Source organism: Amphiprion ocellaris, chromosome 15 (assembly GCF_022539595.1).
Source record: "Amphiprion ocellaris isolate individual 3 ecotype Okinawa chromosome 15, ASM2253959v1, whole genome shotgun sequence".
NCBI classification, from domain to species: Eukaryota; Metazoa; Chordata; class Actinopteri; family Pomacentridae; genus Amphiprion; species Amphiprion ocellaris.
In genome coordinates, this window is record NC_072780.1 from 12,637,799 (window position 1) to 12,652,924 (window position 15,126).

At 38.8% G+C, this 15,126-nt stretch overlaps 1 protein-coding gene across 3 annotated transcripts; it reads left to right on the top strand.

Moving 5' to 3' along the window:
* Positions 1–8,395: 8,395 nt before the first annotated feature.
* On the top strand, positions 8,396–14,627 carry dazl (deleted in azoospermia-like). Of its 3 annotated transcripts, XM_023287102.2 has the most exons (11): positions 8,429–8,521; positions 9,149–9,188; positions 9,275–9,397; positions 10,670–10,761; positions 11,146–11,197; positions 11,290–11,356; positions 11,473–11,612; positions 12,169–12,249; positions 12,485–12,535; positions 12,944–13,014; positions 13,300–14,627. In XM_023287102.2, exons 3-10 carry the CDS (start codon positions 9,392–9,394, stop codon positions 12,986–12,988), a joined length of 534 nt encoding a protein of 177 aa, XP_023142870.1. In that variant the 5' UTR covers positions 8,429–8,521; positions 9,149–9,188; positions 9,275–9,391; the 3' UTR covers positions 12,989–13,014; positions 13,300–14,627. The 3 variants fall into 3 exon arrangements, with proteins under 3 accessions (XP_023142868.1, XP_023142869.1, XP_023142870.1); XM_023287100.2 differs by lacking the exon at positions 9,149–9,188 and having other exon boundaries at positions 8,396–8,521; XM_023287101.2 differs by lacking the exons at positions 9,149–9,188; positions 12,485–12,535 and having other exon boundaries at positions 8,396–8,521.
* Positions 14,628–15,126: the final 499 nt, after the last annotated feature.

The window sequence follows — 15,126 nt, forward strand, 5'->3', positions numbered from 1 at the left end:
ACATCCATTAAGATGTGAGTTGTTCTAATCGATGCAAGAATTCAAGGACACTGTGAGCCAGATGACCTGCAGCTGTGGTGGATCCTTTCCTCTACTGGTTTCTGTTGATCCCGCTGATCTCTGCTTGGAAGAAGTTTTTTAATTTTATTTTGACAAGGACATTTTGTCTTCAAGGCCCTGAATGAGTTTTCATTGCTAATCACTGATATTTTTCCAGACTGGCATCATGCAAAGAAACTGACATTTAAAAAAAATTTAATCTTGAAAATGAATGAATATTTGGTATTATTAATCAGGACTGATGTAGATTTTGAAAACATCATTGAAACATTTTGTTGAGGTCTTTTTAAGAATCTAACACTGCATAATAATAGTAATAACAGTGATGATAATAACAACAATAATAAAAAAAATCTGAATTAATGCTGGTGTGAATCATTGACACAATCCAGACTATGATCATCAAAAAAACATTTTTCACTTATTATTTAAATGTTTTGTTTTTTAATGCCAACAGTATCATCATGTAAACAAATGCTGAGTTCAAATCGTAACAATAAATGAAAATTTGGTATTTATGATCAGGACTGATATTGGTTAGAAAAATGAGTTATTAAAAATCTGACGCTGCATTAAAACATTAAACAACCGGAAACAATGTTGGTGACAATCATTGACATTTCCCAAACTATGATCACCAGCAAACTAATTGTCCACTTAATGGTTAAATACTTGAATCGCTGCAACTGTTAAACCACTGAATTTATGCAGAAGCTAGTTACATGTAGTTGTAATGTGGGTAATGTTTCACTTACTTGTTCACTGCTCTTTAGTATTGTCTGTTTGTAACTTGTCTAACCATATTGTTTACATTTTTTCATTATATTATCTCGTATGCAGTTGTTTAAATCTCAGAACAAAGGAATTTTAAAATTCAAATGAGCACAGTTTAAACACACATTAATATATTTAGTGAATGCCCTCTGCTTTGTATTCATCCCATTTAAATACTATACAGTGTCAGGGTGGAGTCACAGACATTCTAGTAGGGCTGGGCGATATGGCCTAAAAAAAAAATCTCCGATTTTTTCCCAAAAAAATCCCGATTCACGATTTATCTGTTTCTTTTTTACCCCCTACCTAATCTCCTCACGCCGGAGTCCAGTCTACTTTATGCAAATGAGCTACAGCCCTCTCCAGGTAAACACACTGGATCGCAGCTGGAAATGCGCAGCATGTGGCATGCTGGTCCGGTTGCGGTGCGTTTCCAGCTGTGATCCGGTGTGTTTACCCAGAGAGGGCTGCAGCTCATTTGCATAAAGTAGACTGGACTTCTATTTTATGCAAATTGCATGCAGCGTGCGGAGATTCCACGCATCATGAAACTGTCCTCTTCTTCTACTTCTAAACTAGGCGTCGGCGACCTAAAACGAGGACAGATTCAGCTGCTGCACAGATTATTTATCGCCTCAAATGCTTTCAGAAATACTTTTCATTGACGTCTTTTTGAAATAAAAGGGAAAATTTGAGGCCGAGCCGCTGTGTTTATCCGACTTGTCTGCCGGACTGTCCAGCTGAAAAGCTCGATGTTGTGGAAAAGTCCAGCTGAAAGCTCGATGTTGTGGTCCGCTAGTGACCGCCGTCCGTGCGATTTTCAGATGCGGTGCGTTGCCGTCCGAGAAAATAGCATCTAGTGGACACGCGCCTTCAGATTTGCACCGCTCGCCGCCATGTTGTCTGTGTATCAAGCGCGGGGGGGAGGGGGGCGCACACTCTGAACTACGGGAGCCCAGCGGGAAGGCCTTGGTGGCGGATGTTGATGAGAAAATCGATTTTCATTAAAACAAATCGACATTAAGTACAAAGTCGAATTAATCGATAAAATCGATTTATCGCCCAGCCCTACATTCTAGAGTATCTAGTGGTTTTATTATGCTCTTATGTTTTGTTCTACAAGATTTTGAGGCGGGTCGTAGAAAAAAAAACACTAACAAGAAATAGATGCCGCGATTAGCACTGTCAGTTGGTCGCATCTCCCACCTGGTCACAGGCAAAACACCTCACAAGCTGAACATTTGCTTATTGATAGTCTCTACATTTACCAATGTTCCCTGAACATAGTAGTCACAGTGCAGGCTACGGTAGCTGCTGATAAGGTGGTTGTGGTGACAGTTGTGTGAGGAAAAAGTTGTTTGAAAAGAGTGAGATATAGTGTTCTAACCTCATTTTGTTTAAGATTAAACTGGGTGATTTCATCCACAGTGCACGTAAATGCGCTTTTATGAGCAGAGCGCATTTTTAAATGTAAAGACCAGTCAATCTTCTGAAAGAAATGTTGTCGTATCACTCTCAGAGAAACATTTCCATAGCGTTCTGAAGGACACATTTCCAGAAGGTTCTGAAAAAATGTTGCGCTAACATTCTGAAAGACACGTTGCTGTAACGTTCTCAGAGAAACGTTGTAAAATCTTCTCAGAGAAACATTGCTGTAACATTCTTAGGGAAACTTTGCTGTAACATTCTCAGAACAACATTTGTGTAATGTTCTGAGAGAAACCCTGCTGTCACGTTCTCAGAGGAACAGTGCTGTTCTTTCTTCACGGATCCTGACGTTTGTGGAAAAACCTTCGCTGCTCAAGCTGAGCTCCTCAGTCCCAGACAGTCAGCTGGACGCCATTGGCTGCCTCCTCCGCTTTGTCCTGCTGTCTGCTTCAGCCAATGAGCAGCGAGCTGTCAGTGACACCAAACTGTCATACCTGAAACTCTCCTTTCCACCTGTCTGACCTCTGAGCTCACCTGTCACAGGTGTAGTTCAAAAAAACACTATAATGTTGCATGACTTCAAAAAATGCCATAGTGTAGCATGTGGTTGAAAGAAACACCATAGCATAGTATGTGGATAAAGAAAAAAAAGTCATATTATAATATTTAATTTAAAAAAAAGTCATAGTACAGTATGATGTTCAAAAAAGGTCAGTATAGCATGTGGTTCAAAAATACGTCATTCTCAGAGAAACGTTGCAGTAACATTCTCATAGAAACAGTGCTGTAATGTCAGCAAAACCATGCTGTAACTTTCTCAGAGAAAAGTTTCTGTAACACTCTCAAGAAAATGCTCTTCTCTCTTCTTAGATCCTGACATTTGAGGAGAAACGTTTGCAGCTCAAGCTGAGCTCTTCAATCCCTGACAGTCATCATGAACCATATGCCTATAAGCTTTTTGAATGTCATACCATACTATGGATTTTTTTTTAATCAACATACTATACTACGGTGTTTTTTAGACAACATACTGTATTGACGTTTTTTGAACAATAATATATACACTATACTGTGTTTTGAATGACATACTATACTGTGGCATTTTGGTACTATATTGATTAAAAACAAAAAACCCTAGTTTGTCCTCTAAAAAAATTATTGTAGTATATGCTAGTCTCACATTTTAGCCTTTATTCATCAAGCTGAATGATCTGAGGGCTGTGGTGACATGTTGACTGAAAAGGTCTTGCAAAAACTAAAATTTTTTTTGTTGAAGGGATCACGACTGTGCTGACCCTGACCACCATCAACACCCACCTGTTGGAGACGCTGTCCAAGATCCCCTAGGTCAAGGCCATCAACATGTAACAGATGGGCTGCTTTGTCATGGTCTTCTGGGCCCTGCTCAAGTCCACCTTGGTCAAATACATCTTCTTTGGAAGGGGCCCTCAGATGCAAAGAAGCTGGTGGAGAAGGCAGAGAAGGCCACAATGACTAGGCAGCCAAGTACTACACTGCAAGGGTGAGTCTTAATTTGATTGTCCTTGGATAAAATTCACAAATTACTGCTTTTAGTGCAGCAGCAGAGAAAAAAAAAGTTTAGATTGGTTTTATCATAGGTTTAATTTAAAACACAAATACTGCAGTGTCACTAGAAAAACACTGAGGTGCTTACTCAACTATAAATGTGTTTTAAGACAAGTGCAACATATTAATAATTAACTTAACCATTACAGTCTGCACAATTTCTCCTTTAGAACTGCATCAAGTAACAGTGCCTTTGTCTTTGTCAGTGGACCAGCCTGTTGTTTGGGCTGCAGCAGAGCAGTTGTAGGTTTTGACTGTGCATGAAGGCCAGTTTAAACATGCAGTGACTTAACACAATCCGTGTGTGCAGCTTTAAAAGGTAACTCTGCTAAGCATGCTAGAAGTGATTAACAATTGGTGTGCTGAACAGAAATTTAATGCTACACAGATTTGGACTTGTGTTTGATTCAAACAGTTGTGGTCAGATATGTATTTACTCACTTTCCCCAGATGTTTTGGCAGTACACAAGCTGTTGTCTACAAGCATGCTAGTAAAAATTGGCAGTGTATGATGTGTTGACTCACACCACATTACTTAATTGGCCTTTGTGTGGCCTGAACCTGCAACTGCTGTGCTTCTAAAGCGCTGGGCTCTTTATTTGTCCAGTCACAAACTAAGAAAGGTTCAACAAATTACACTTGACTTATTGGTAACAGCCTTACTTCAGTGACACTATGCAGCATTTGGGTGCCTACATCGTTAAGTGTTGTAAATAAATGAACTCGTCGGTACAGATTTGTACCTACCTTTATTTTAGAAACCAATCAATTTTTAGCCATTTGTTCATACACATGACTGTATATTTCCATCTCCTCAGGAGGCAAGTAGCATCCCTAAAGCGGTCCAACCAGGTTAGAAGTCATCGACACTCACTCGGTAGGTTGTTTGTTAGGCGAGACTCTGCCACGCTGCCATCGCCATCAGCCAACATGGATGTGTTTAACTGTCTTCATCCCTAGTGCAAGATAATTCATCCATGAATCAAGCAACTATAGACATCTCCATGTCACTGAAATAATGCACATTCTGCCATTATTGAATTCCTGTGTCAGATAAAATGTTTAGAGCTAACCTTGAATACATGCTGTCTATATATTGTTTTCTCATTGAAGTCATCAATAAAGCCATTTCTCTCATGACATGATGTGGTGAGACTCCTTGTCATTAGGGAGTCTCTGCAGAGGTCCCCCATTGTGCATCTCTAGACAATACATGGAACAAGTGCATTGTAGAAAAGAGATAGAAAATGTGGTAACTGCTTCAATATCAAAAATGCCCACGAGTATTGGTGGTGTTTTAGAAAATTAATTCACTTGTGATGTGAACTTTGGCAAGGAGCAGAAACTTCAGAGTTACCAAGGATATGAGCACCCAATTCTGTATGTTTTGGGAAATTAAATAGAGCAAATTAACAATTTCTTCTTGCTGATAACGAGCATTCAATTACTGTGACACTGAAAAAAATCAAATAAAAAAACTCTGAAAAGTCTCAATCAGCTTTTGTGATGTTAAAATTTTCCTATTATTATTATTTTTTTTTAATCTTGTCCTGGAACAAGGACACCACGGAAGTCACTTCAGATACTTATGTTTCTTAGGTGCAATTGAATGGTAGTTGTCAGCAAAAAAAGAAAATGATTTGCTGTACTGCATTTCCCAAAATGAACAATGTACAAAATTTGGCACTTGTGTCCAAGGCAACTGCAAGGTTTCTGCTTACCAAAGTTCACAACACAAGTGAAGATTTTTAATGTCAATTTTTCCAAAACAGTTATCGATACTCATTACCACTCTACTCATTAATACTCAGGCAACACGTCCCCTCTATAGTGAGGACTGGTGACCATAACCTTTGTGAATACAATGTGCTTCCCTGATTCCTAATGGACTACTACTTCATGTACAAGGTAAGGACAGATTTTAGAGTTACAGTTCTTCACAAAGAATTTAAAATATCACATCGCTCATAAAAAACTAGACGGGACCTTTCTTTGAAATAAAGTGTTGACAAGTAAACAGTGGGAGAGTGCAAAGCAGCCACATTAAGCAAAAGAAATATGGGACTTCCACAGTTGCTACATCTGCATGACTGATATTACATCCTGCTTGTTTACTTTATTTTTTATGAGCACCATTACCTCAAATATGATGTAAGATGACAAACATACCACTTGTGGATGTCAAACTGCACAAGCCACAAAATCCCCTCCATAAAATAGCTTATAATAAATTAGCCCAAATCAAAGAATCAAAGTATGTTTTATCTCTTTTTAAATTTCAAAATGTGCATCGAGACAGTTAAGTTCTTTTTCTTTCTTCAGAAATTTCAGATTTCTTTTATTTGAGCTGACTTGTTACAGGCTCTTCTTGGGGATTTTATGGCTTGTCCAGTCATAGATTCACAAGTGGTATGTGTTAATGTCACTTTATAAACTGTACTACACTTGAGCAGTTCGGGGGGGGTGGGTGGGGGATTGATGAAATTATAGAAATTCAGAGAGGTAGAAAAAAGGAAATCTATTTTAATTTGCACTTTATCTATCAACTGCAACCGTAATGTTGCACAATGTTAAGTGCGGTTTAATTCATACCTATGGATGCTGAACTTCGGTGCAGTTGTACGCGATTCGGTTAACCATAGAGTAAAAACAAGTAGGAACACGGAAGTAAAGCTAAAATGCACAACAGAGACATACTGATTGAGCCGCTCATGCTAATAAAGGCAACAGCTGCGACAGTAATTAACACAGGTGTCAGCCAGTTAGCTAATTTATCCGCTGAACATATAACACCTGAGGTAATTAGCCAGTTAGCTAACTTAGCCACCTAGGAAGCTAACGCGTCCGGACCAACTGCGGTCCAAAAGTACTCAAACAAAACAAAACACAACACGTCATATGTCATTAACTTAACGTACAAGACAACGCTACTGGTTAAAAGTATCAATCTTCTTACCGTGTGTAACACCAAAAACGAAGTCAACAGCAACTTTTCCACGAAACGCTTGAAGTGCCAACGGGAGAGCATGGAGGAATCTGGCAGCGGTGTGGCGCATGCGCAGTCTTTAAGGCCTCAGGAAGTTTTGCGGAAATTGATGATGAACTTCCGCCATCTGCTGGACAGAAGAGGAAGTTCATTTACTGACCGTTCACTTTTTCTGTACAGTGAGATAGATAATAAATAAATAATAAGATATCAGTTCGCGGTTCGTCGTTGAACTTAAAAAGACTAAATAAAAATTGTTTAAAATTAGAATTGTTATGTTGCTGATAAAGCTGACATGTAAAAGTATGTTTTCATTGTTTGAACGTACCACAGTGTATTAAAAAGAAATTCCACTGATTTTAAAATTTCAATTAGTCAACGTTTGTAATAAATATTGTTTTCAGGTCTTAACTTAATGTTAAAATTGATATTTGTATATATATTGATATATAAATATGACATTTTTTCAAGATATGCTATACTAGGATGATTTGACATCATGCTGTACTATGATGTATTTTTGACAACATACTATACTATGACATTTGTTTTTATGATGTGAAAATTAACAGATTTTATTCATGTTTCCTCCCACAGCTGCTGCAGATAAAGTTACATAATGTAGAAGAATTTAGTCGCACAATCACGACTGTAGACAATAAAGAAAAACAAAATTAACTGAAGTAGAATGGATGTTATCTAAAGACTAATGTTACAAATATTACAGTCAAGACACTGTAATATCATGCATTATGTAAATGTGCCTTAATAATTTTAATATTAAGGTTAAGACCCTACAGTGATATTTATTATTTAAGTTTAGCTGACTAAAGCTTACACTACATTACAATATTATTTTTTTTACATTTACATAATTAATTTTAATATTAAAGGTAAGACCCAGTACTATTAATTACACAAATTCCTTTACTACTAAAAAAAATTAAGACTAAAATATATTTTCTCATGTAAATGTTCTTGACAAATTTAAATTATGATTAAGAAATAAAATATTTTATAAATTACAAATACACGTGACTTATTTGGATATATTTAAGTAAAACCCTACAATATTATTTAGGACACACATCTGCCTAAATAATTACAATTTTAATATTAAGTTAAGACCCGACAATGATATTTATTCCAAACACTGAGTTGACGAATTGAAATATTAAAATCAGGTAAAATCAGCGGAATTCCTTATTAATACACTGCTGTATGTTCAAACCTGAGGCCTTAAGTAGAAATCAATATAATTATTTTAATAACAATATCAATATAATTCGAAAATTAATCTGAATTATTACTTTTTATAAATATATAAATATTAATTTAAGCAGTCTGATTCGAACCTACCCACCTTAAGAGGTCGGATGTAGGAAAACATACTTTTACATGCCAGCTTAATCAGCAGCATAACATTTATAATCATAAGTGCACAACTTTAAAAAAAAATTAATACACAAACTGACATCTCGCTGAACAGAATAACTAGACCGTCAGTAAATGAATTTCCTCTTCCGTCCAGCAGGTGGCGGAAATTCATCAGCAACTTCCGCAAAACTTCCCGAGACGCTCCAGACTGCACATGCGCAACACCACTTGCTGTCGTCAGGCAGAATCAGGTCGGCGGTTCGGCTTTGAACGTGTGTGTCTGGCAAAGTTTTAATTATTTTAGATATGGTAAGTTTTACTTCCAGCTTTGTATGCATAACAGTGAGCTGTAACAATCGCAGCCATACAGTTGCTGCGTTAATTGAAGACGTGTCGATTTATTAATCCGTATGCTAGGATGATCGTGCTAACGGTGTCGTTAGCAAAATAGCAGTCTATTTGACCTTCGACCGGAGAAAAGAAAAAGGCGCACTAGCAGCTTGTAGCTGAAGTTAGCATGACTAATAGCACGCTTTAGCTGCGATAAACATTAAGTGATAACAGGTAATGCTAACATTGGTTACTGAGCGTCTCACTGCTGACTTTATTTCGAGGTTGTTTTCTTGCTCAGTTCTTTGCTACGTTAAGATCTGCTCGCAGAAGTCAGTCTTTGTAAAGTTAGCCACCATGTAGCAGTGTGAGCGAACCACTAACCTTGCGGAAACATTGAGGATCAGTGATAACGTTCGTCACGCAAAAAATAAGATAAAGACCATAATTTTAAGTTTCAAAATAAGGTTTTAGTATAGCACGGATTTGGTACGTGTGGTGTTACACCTGCAGATAAGTTACAAAAGTTGATTTGCTTTTAGCTGCATTTTCAGACCAGATTCAATGACTATTTTTATTGACTCAATGTCCTTCACATGATTGCAGCACCATATAGCTGCATCAATCAAGATCATTACATGCACAAGTAAGGCAGATTCCTGATTGTGGAGAATTGTTATTGTATTTTCTATTATTATGCAAGTCAAGAATTTCAATATTTTCTATTCTAAGGATATCAACAAGCCCAGAAGCACCACCCAGACTTTACCGTCCTTGAAGTTGTCAAATGGATTCGTCCTACCTGAGGGCAAACTAACTCCCAACGCCCTCTTTGTTGGTGGGATCGACATGAAGGTAAGATGGGATGTATTTAATTTACTTTCACTCTGCCTGTTTAAAATGGAGAAGTACATGTGGCAGATGTCAAAAATATGACTAAATTTGAGGGTAAAATTATAAATTCAATTTAATCTGGAAACAGCCATGTGTGAAAGTAACTCACAGGCATCAGGCAACTAAATGCACACATTCTAATTTGCTTACCTGCATACTAATGCAAAAACTGCACAAGAAATGTCAGTCATATTTCTCTGCATAGTTTTTAGTGTGAAATAATGACTCTGAAATGGCCTGTTTAAAGATACACCGATCAGCCACAACATTATGACCACTGACAGGTGAGGTGAATGACACTGATCATCATGCTATAATGCAATGTTCTGCTGAGAAACCTTGAGTCCCGACATTCATCTGGATGTTTGACATGTACCACCGTCCTAACCCCAACCCCTCAACCCCTATCTACCCACCCATCCCTCACGGCAACAGCAGTCCTTGATGCCAGTTGCCACTGACACCCCACAAAAACTGCTCAGGAGTGGCTCGGGAACACGACACAGCTAAGGTGTTCACCCAAGTTCCACACTCCCCAGATCCAAATGTTACTGAGCATCTGTGGGATGTGCCAAGATAAGCCAGATCTAGGTAGGTCCCACCCTGCAACCCACAAGACCCCCACAGAATTCACTGCCACCATCCCAGTGCCACAGGACATCCCCAGAGGTTCTGTGTCCATGCCCCACTCAGTCACATGAGTTTCAGCAGCATAAAGGGGCCCAACACAATGTTAGGCAGGTGGTCATAATGTTATGCCTGATCGGTGTATACATTAATAGGTAAAATAGTGCATGTGGGCAAGAATCAGTATATCTGTGCATCATGTTTTCCAGTCTAAATGTGATGTTATGGATTATCAAAATAACTTTTCCTCCTGCTTGCTGCCAACACATGTAATAAGAATACAATATATTATTTCTAAAAGATTAATTAAAAAGTTTCACATCTTTGAAGGTCACAGCTCTTAACTCCAGCAGACAGATGCTTTCAGTTGAATTTTATATTAAGGGAGGATAACCTTGGCAGTAAACCTATGCACCTTTGATAGTTTTTGTATAAGTTGAACACATTAGATTTTATTCAAAAATTTGATCTACTGGGTTAAAATGGCTGAAAATTACCATTTTAGTGTACTTGAACTGCACATTGTGCACTGCATGGCTTTTCTGATACAGTATATAATGCAGTGACAATGAAGAAATTTCTCTTGAAATTCATTTTAACCTTCAGGTTGATGAAAATGAAATGCGTGACTTCTTTGCAAGATATGGTGCTGTCAAGGAAGTAAAAATTATCACTTACCGTGGAGGGATCTGCAAAGGGTGAGTTGTGTTGTTTGGAGATGCTTATGTGTTAACGCCTTATTTTAAATATTTCACAATAGTCAGGGCCTTTGTTGTATTTCAGGTGCGACTGTTTTACAGTGTCAGATGTCTCTTTTTTATCAGGAGGTTAAAAAAGATGATGAAACAAGTAGTTACATTCATCAAGCATGAATACAGTAATTGTTACAAAGCAAAGACTTTTTTCCTGCATTTTCTTTGTTAAGTTGTGTGAAAGTATGGGAGTGGAAGTGCAGGGAGTGTTTATTTTTATATTTGTTAGTATTAAAAAATAATTTAACATGATATCTAATACGTTTACATTGTATGTTGGCATTTGATTCAGTATGTTCCGGTGTTCTAAGTTATTTTGTGTGTTCATAGGTATGGGTTTGTATACTTCAATGAAGATGTCAACATTCAGTCAATCATTGAGGTGAGTGGAGTTCTAACTGTGGAACTGTTATTCTGTTATATCTCTCTCCAAGTAAGAGTAATATTTCCTCTGTAAATATTTTTTTGTTACAGCAACAGATCAGTTTTAAAGGCCGTAAGCTCAAGCTGGGTCCTGCCATCATGAAAGAAAGAAGCTCTCGTACGTATTCTGTTTTTCCTCAGAAGAACATTGGGTATTTTTTTTGGCAGTGCAAATAGAACATGTTGTCACTAAATATGTTTCATATTGCTGTGTGCTTTTCTTCCTTTATAAAGGGTCTATCCCACCCCGTCTGGTTGGTCCAAGTCCTTGGATGAATCCCACACAGTACATCTACTGTGCCTGCTGCTCACCCATGGGAGGAGGGATGACACAACCCGTGCCCGTCCTCAGTGGAGGCAGCCAATACAATCAGGTATGACACACACACACACACACACACACACACACACACACACACACACACACACACACACACACACACGCGCGCAAGCAAGCTATATGGAATTTTATCTCTGTTGGAAGGCAGATTGAATTAGAAAAAAACAAGTCATCAAAACAAACAAACACATTGTGTGACATTGGCAGTGCTGTTGCACACCTTTTTATTACACTGTGAAAAATAAAACAAACCTTATTTTCTCTGAGGGGGTTGGCTGGTGCTCATTATCAGAGCCATGAATAGAGTTGCAAGGTGGAGAATAATCTGTCAATTTCCTTTTTAATTTCCAAGAAGGACCAAAAATACAATAAAGGTGACTATATTACAATTAGTGTCATTAGTTAGTGAATTCTTCAGACAATGCCTGCTGTCAAAAACATCAGCAGTGACAGTAGGACATTAAAATGTGAGAAACAAAGTTACTAATTGCCATTCCTTTCGTCTGTTTCAAGATTTTCAATATGCATTTGAACATCTGCTTCACACTGTTAGAGCGGTTTAATGGACCCTCACTGGCTTAATTTTGCAGCCGTACACCTACACCAACTTTGGAGGGGTCATGATCCCACCGATGCCGATGAACTATGCACAGAATGCCTACGCCTACCAGGTACGTGCGCACAAACGCTCATGCAAATACCTATTCATCAGCTGTATCCTACGCAGGGTCTCCCAGGCTCCTGCACATATGCTCCCGCATATGAAATCAAGGCTTCAGCCTGGTTTCGGTCCACCTGTCCCTGCCCACCCTTCCAATCCACACCCTCCACCCCTCCTGTAGAAGCCAGCCTGGGTTTTTGTGTCGCCCTCTGTTTGACCGTTGACCCCTCTCCCCTCACACGCAGTACACCCCACCTCCCTGGACGCCGGACCAGAGGACACGGCCTGTCAATCAGGTGACTCTGCCTTTAAAGGGAATAAGGGTAGATGTCAGTGAAGTTCAGTTTTAGGCAGCACATAACATTTGTCATCTGAGAAACATGTGAACTGAAACACTGTTTATTTTTGTGTTTTGAAGAAAGCTGTTATTATGACCCCCAAATTGTCCTCAAACTGCAGTGTTCACGTGTACCACTAGATGGAGTTGTCTGGTCTATGTTGACTTCCTTAAGAACAGACTGCATGAATCAACAATGAATTCTTATGTTTCCCGGCTGCACAAAGTTGATTTTGTGTACTTACGACTCGTGACACATGCAGTGCTGTTTATAGGAGCTTGTTTATGACAGCTGCTCAAGTCTTTGAAGCATATCTGTGGGTTACTCTCACCACGCTTGTTTTGTAATTTTATTCCCCGTTTCCAGAGCTTTGTGGACTGTGGAGTCCAGACTATGCTGACCGTGCTGTAATCTCCAGCTACTGAATCCCCTGCCAGGTAACACACCACCGCAAATGGTTGCTTTTTCCAAGGTTAGCCGTTACTCAGCTACTCTGCTCTTCCTTCATGGACATAATTAGTCTACTGATTTTCTGTCCTCAGCTGCCCCTCTTGTCAGTCTTCACTATGGTTACAAAAACACAAAGCAAATCTCAGGCATCTAGTTGTTAGTTTTGATATGACACTTTCAAAATGACTGCAATCCTAATGAGGTGTGTAACTGACAGTTATTTTCTTGTAAAATTATATTTTCTCTTGTCCTCCTCTCTCTCAACTACACAGGCAGTGACTTCAGTGAGTCAAAATGCCGACAAGATGACATTTTGATGTTCCGGACAGCTCTTCGGGCTTTTTTTTCCCTCCACAATGCCGATTTCGCCTCTCCTCGCTCGCCTCACTTTTCTAGAGCCATTTTAACACCAGACTGCAAGAGCTTTCCACTTTAACTGTACTGATTTGATCCCAACCACTTTGACCACGACCGGTAGGGTTGACCTGTTTGTACGCTGCTTTTAACCCACATGGATCACAGTGACAGTCGCACAGGAAGAGCAGAGCACCCTCACCATACAGCTCATATATGGGATCACAACCTTCCTTCCTTCTTTCTTTTTCTTTGTTAATTATCCCAAACAAAAGATGGAAAGACTTTTATGCTCACTTATTTATATTTTATTTAATTTTGGAATTATTTTAAATGTTTGTTTGGTTGGGTTTTTTTTTTAACCTCGCTAAGGGCTCTCTGTGCATTAAAAAGTATGTTTATGTATATATATTGCACCAATGTCTGGGCTGCAATCTGGTTGTTCAGCGTTGGAGTATTCTTCTTTAACTCCAGTTCAGGTCTAATGTTTCTCCAATTAAGACTCGTCATTAATTTGTCGACTACAGCATTGGGACACTCGGTCATTCTATTCATTTCTAGCACTCAAAGTTAATTCTGCGCTCTGTTTTATTTCACCGGGTGTCAATTTGGGATCGTAAATGAAAGGCAGTTTTGTCACAGTACAGCGCCTCATAAGTATTATTCTTTTCCTTATCTAGGTCAATGGTCTGATGTTCCACTGGTTAAAACTCAATTAAAATCACGGCATCAATTTTATTTACCATAACTTAGTAATCAATTGTTATTTTGGTGGAGAAAAAGGTGGAAAATGAAGGACTTGATTTAAAGTGAGGCACTGTGTTACATCTGTTTGGGGAAATGTTCACTGTTTGTGGTTCACTCCTGTTTTCAGAAGTTTGGGTTTTAAAGTAGTTGCAGGTGATCTTACACAAAGCATTTTACAGACTTGTCGTGTTTTTTTTTTGTACTTTCCTTTCCAGCAAGTGCATTGAATGTGTCTTAATTTTAACTTCAGGCACAGGTTTGTATGATTGGAAACGCACATTGGTGTGTGGTGCACATCGCAGATTTTCTTTTTGTGTGACCCAGTTCTGTGTTTCATACGGAGATGGACCTGGAGGTCTGCCGCATGCAGATGCGATTGTGTTCCTAGAATTGTTTTGTTCAGAGAGCCTGGCCACTGCACTGTTAGCGTTTGGTTAATGTTCACATTTTGTAGGGTTTTGATATCTTTGTTAAAAAATAAAAGTTGGAATATGTTATAAGTCAAAGCCTGTTTTGATATTTGTTTTTTGCATCCCTTTAAACACTAATTGTGTGTGTGTTTGTTGGAATTTTGAATTTTAATGTTAATTTCACACTTTACAAGTGATGATCTGCATGGAGCTGCAGGCAGAAGCTGCTGCTGCTGCTGCTGCACACAGACTCCATAAGCCTGTCAGTGGCTGCTGGTTTTCAGTCAGGGTTGTCTTCCCTGGCAACAAGCCCATCATCTCTTGGTCGCAGAGCATTTTGTTTTTGTCACAGTCTGGTGGTGTGACTGGGCTCCCCAGGGTGCCCCATCCAAGCCCTTGACCACCCACCAGCCCCACCCACCTACCCCCAAGTCAGACGTTTCTGAATTATGGATAAGTCTGGATAGCTTCTTATGAAATATGAATTTTCCAAAGGAACCCCGTGAAAGACACGAACACCCCATAACCCTCTGAACCTTATAGCAGATCCAAATCTGTGGGTGTGACTTAAAAGCTACCGGGCCAAAA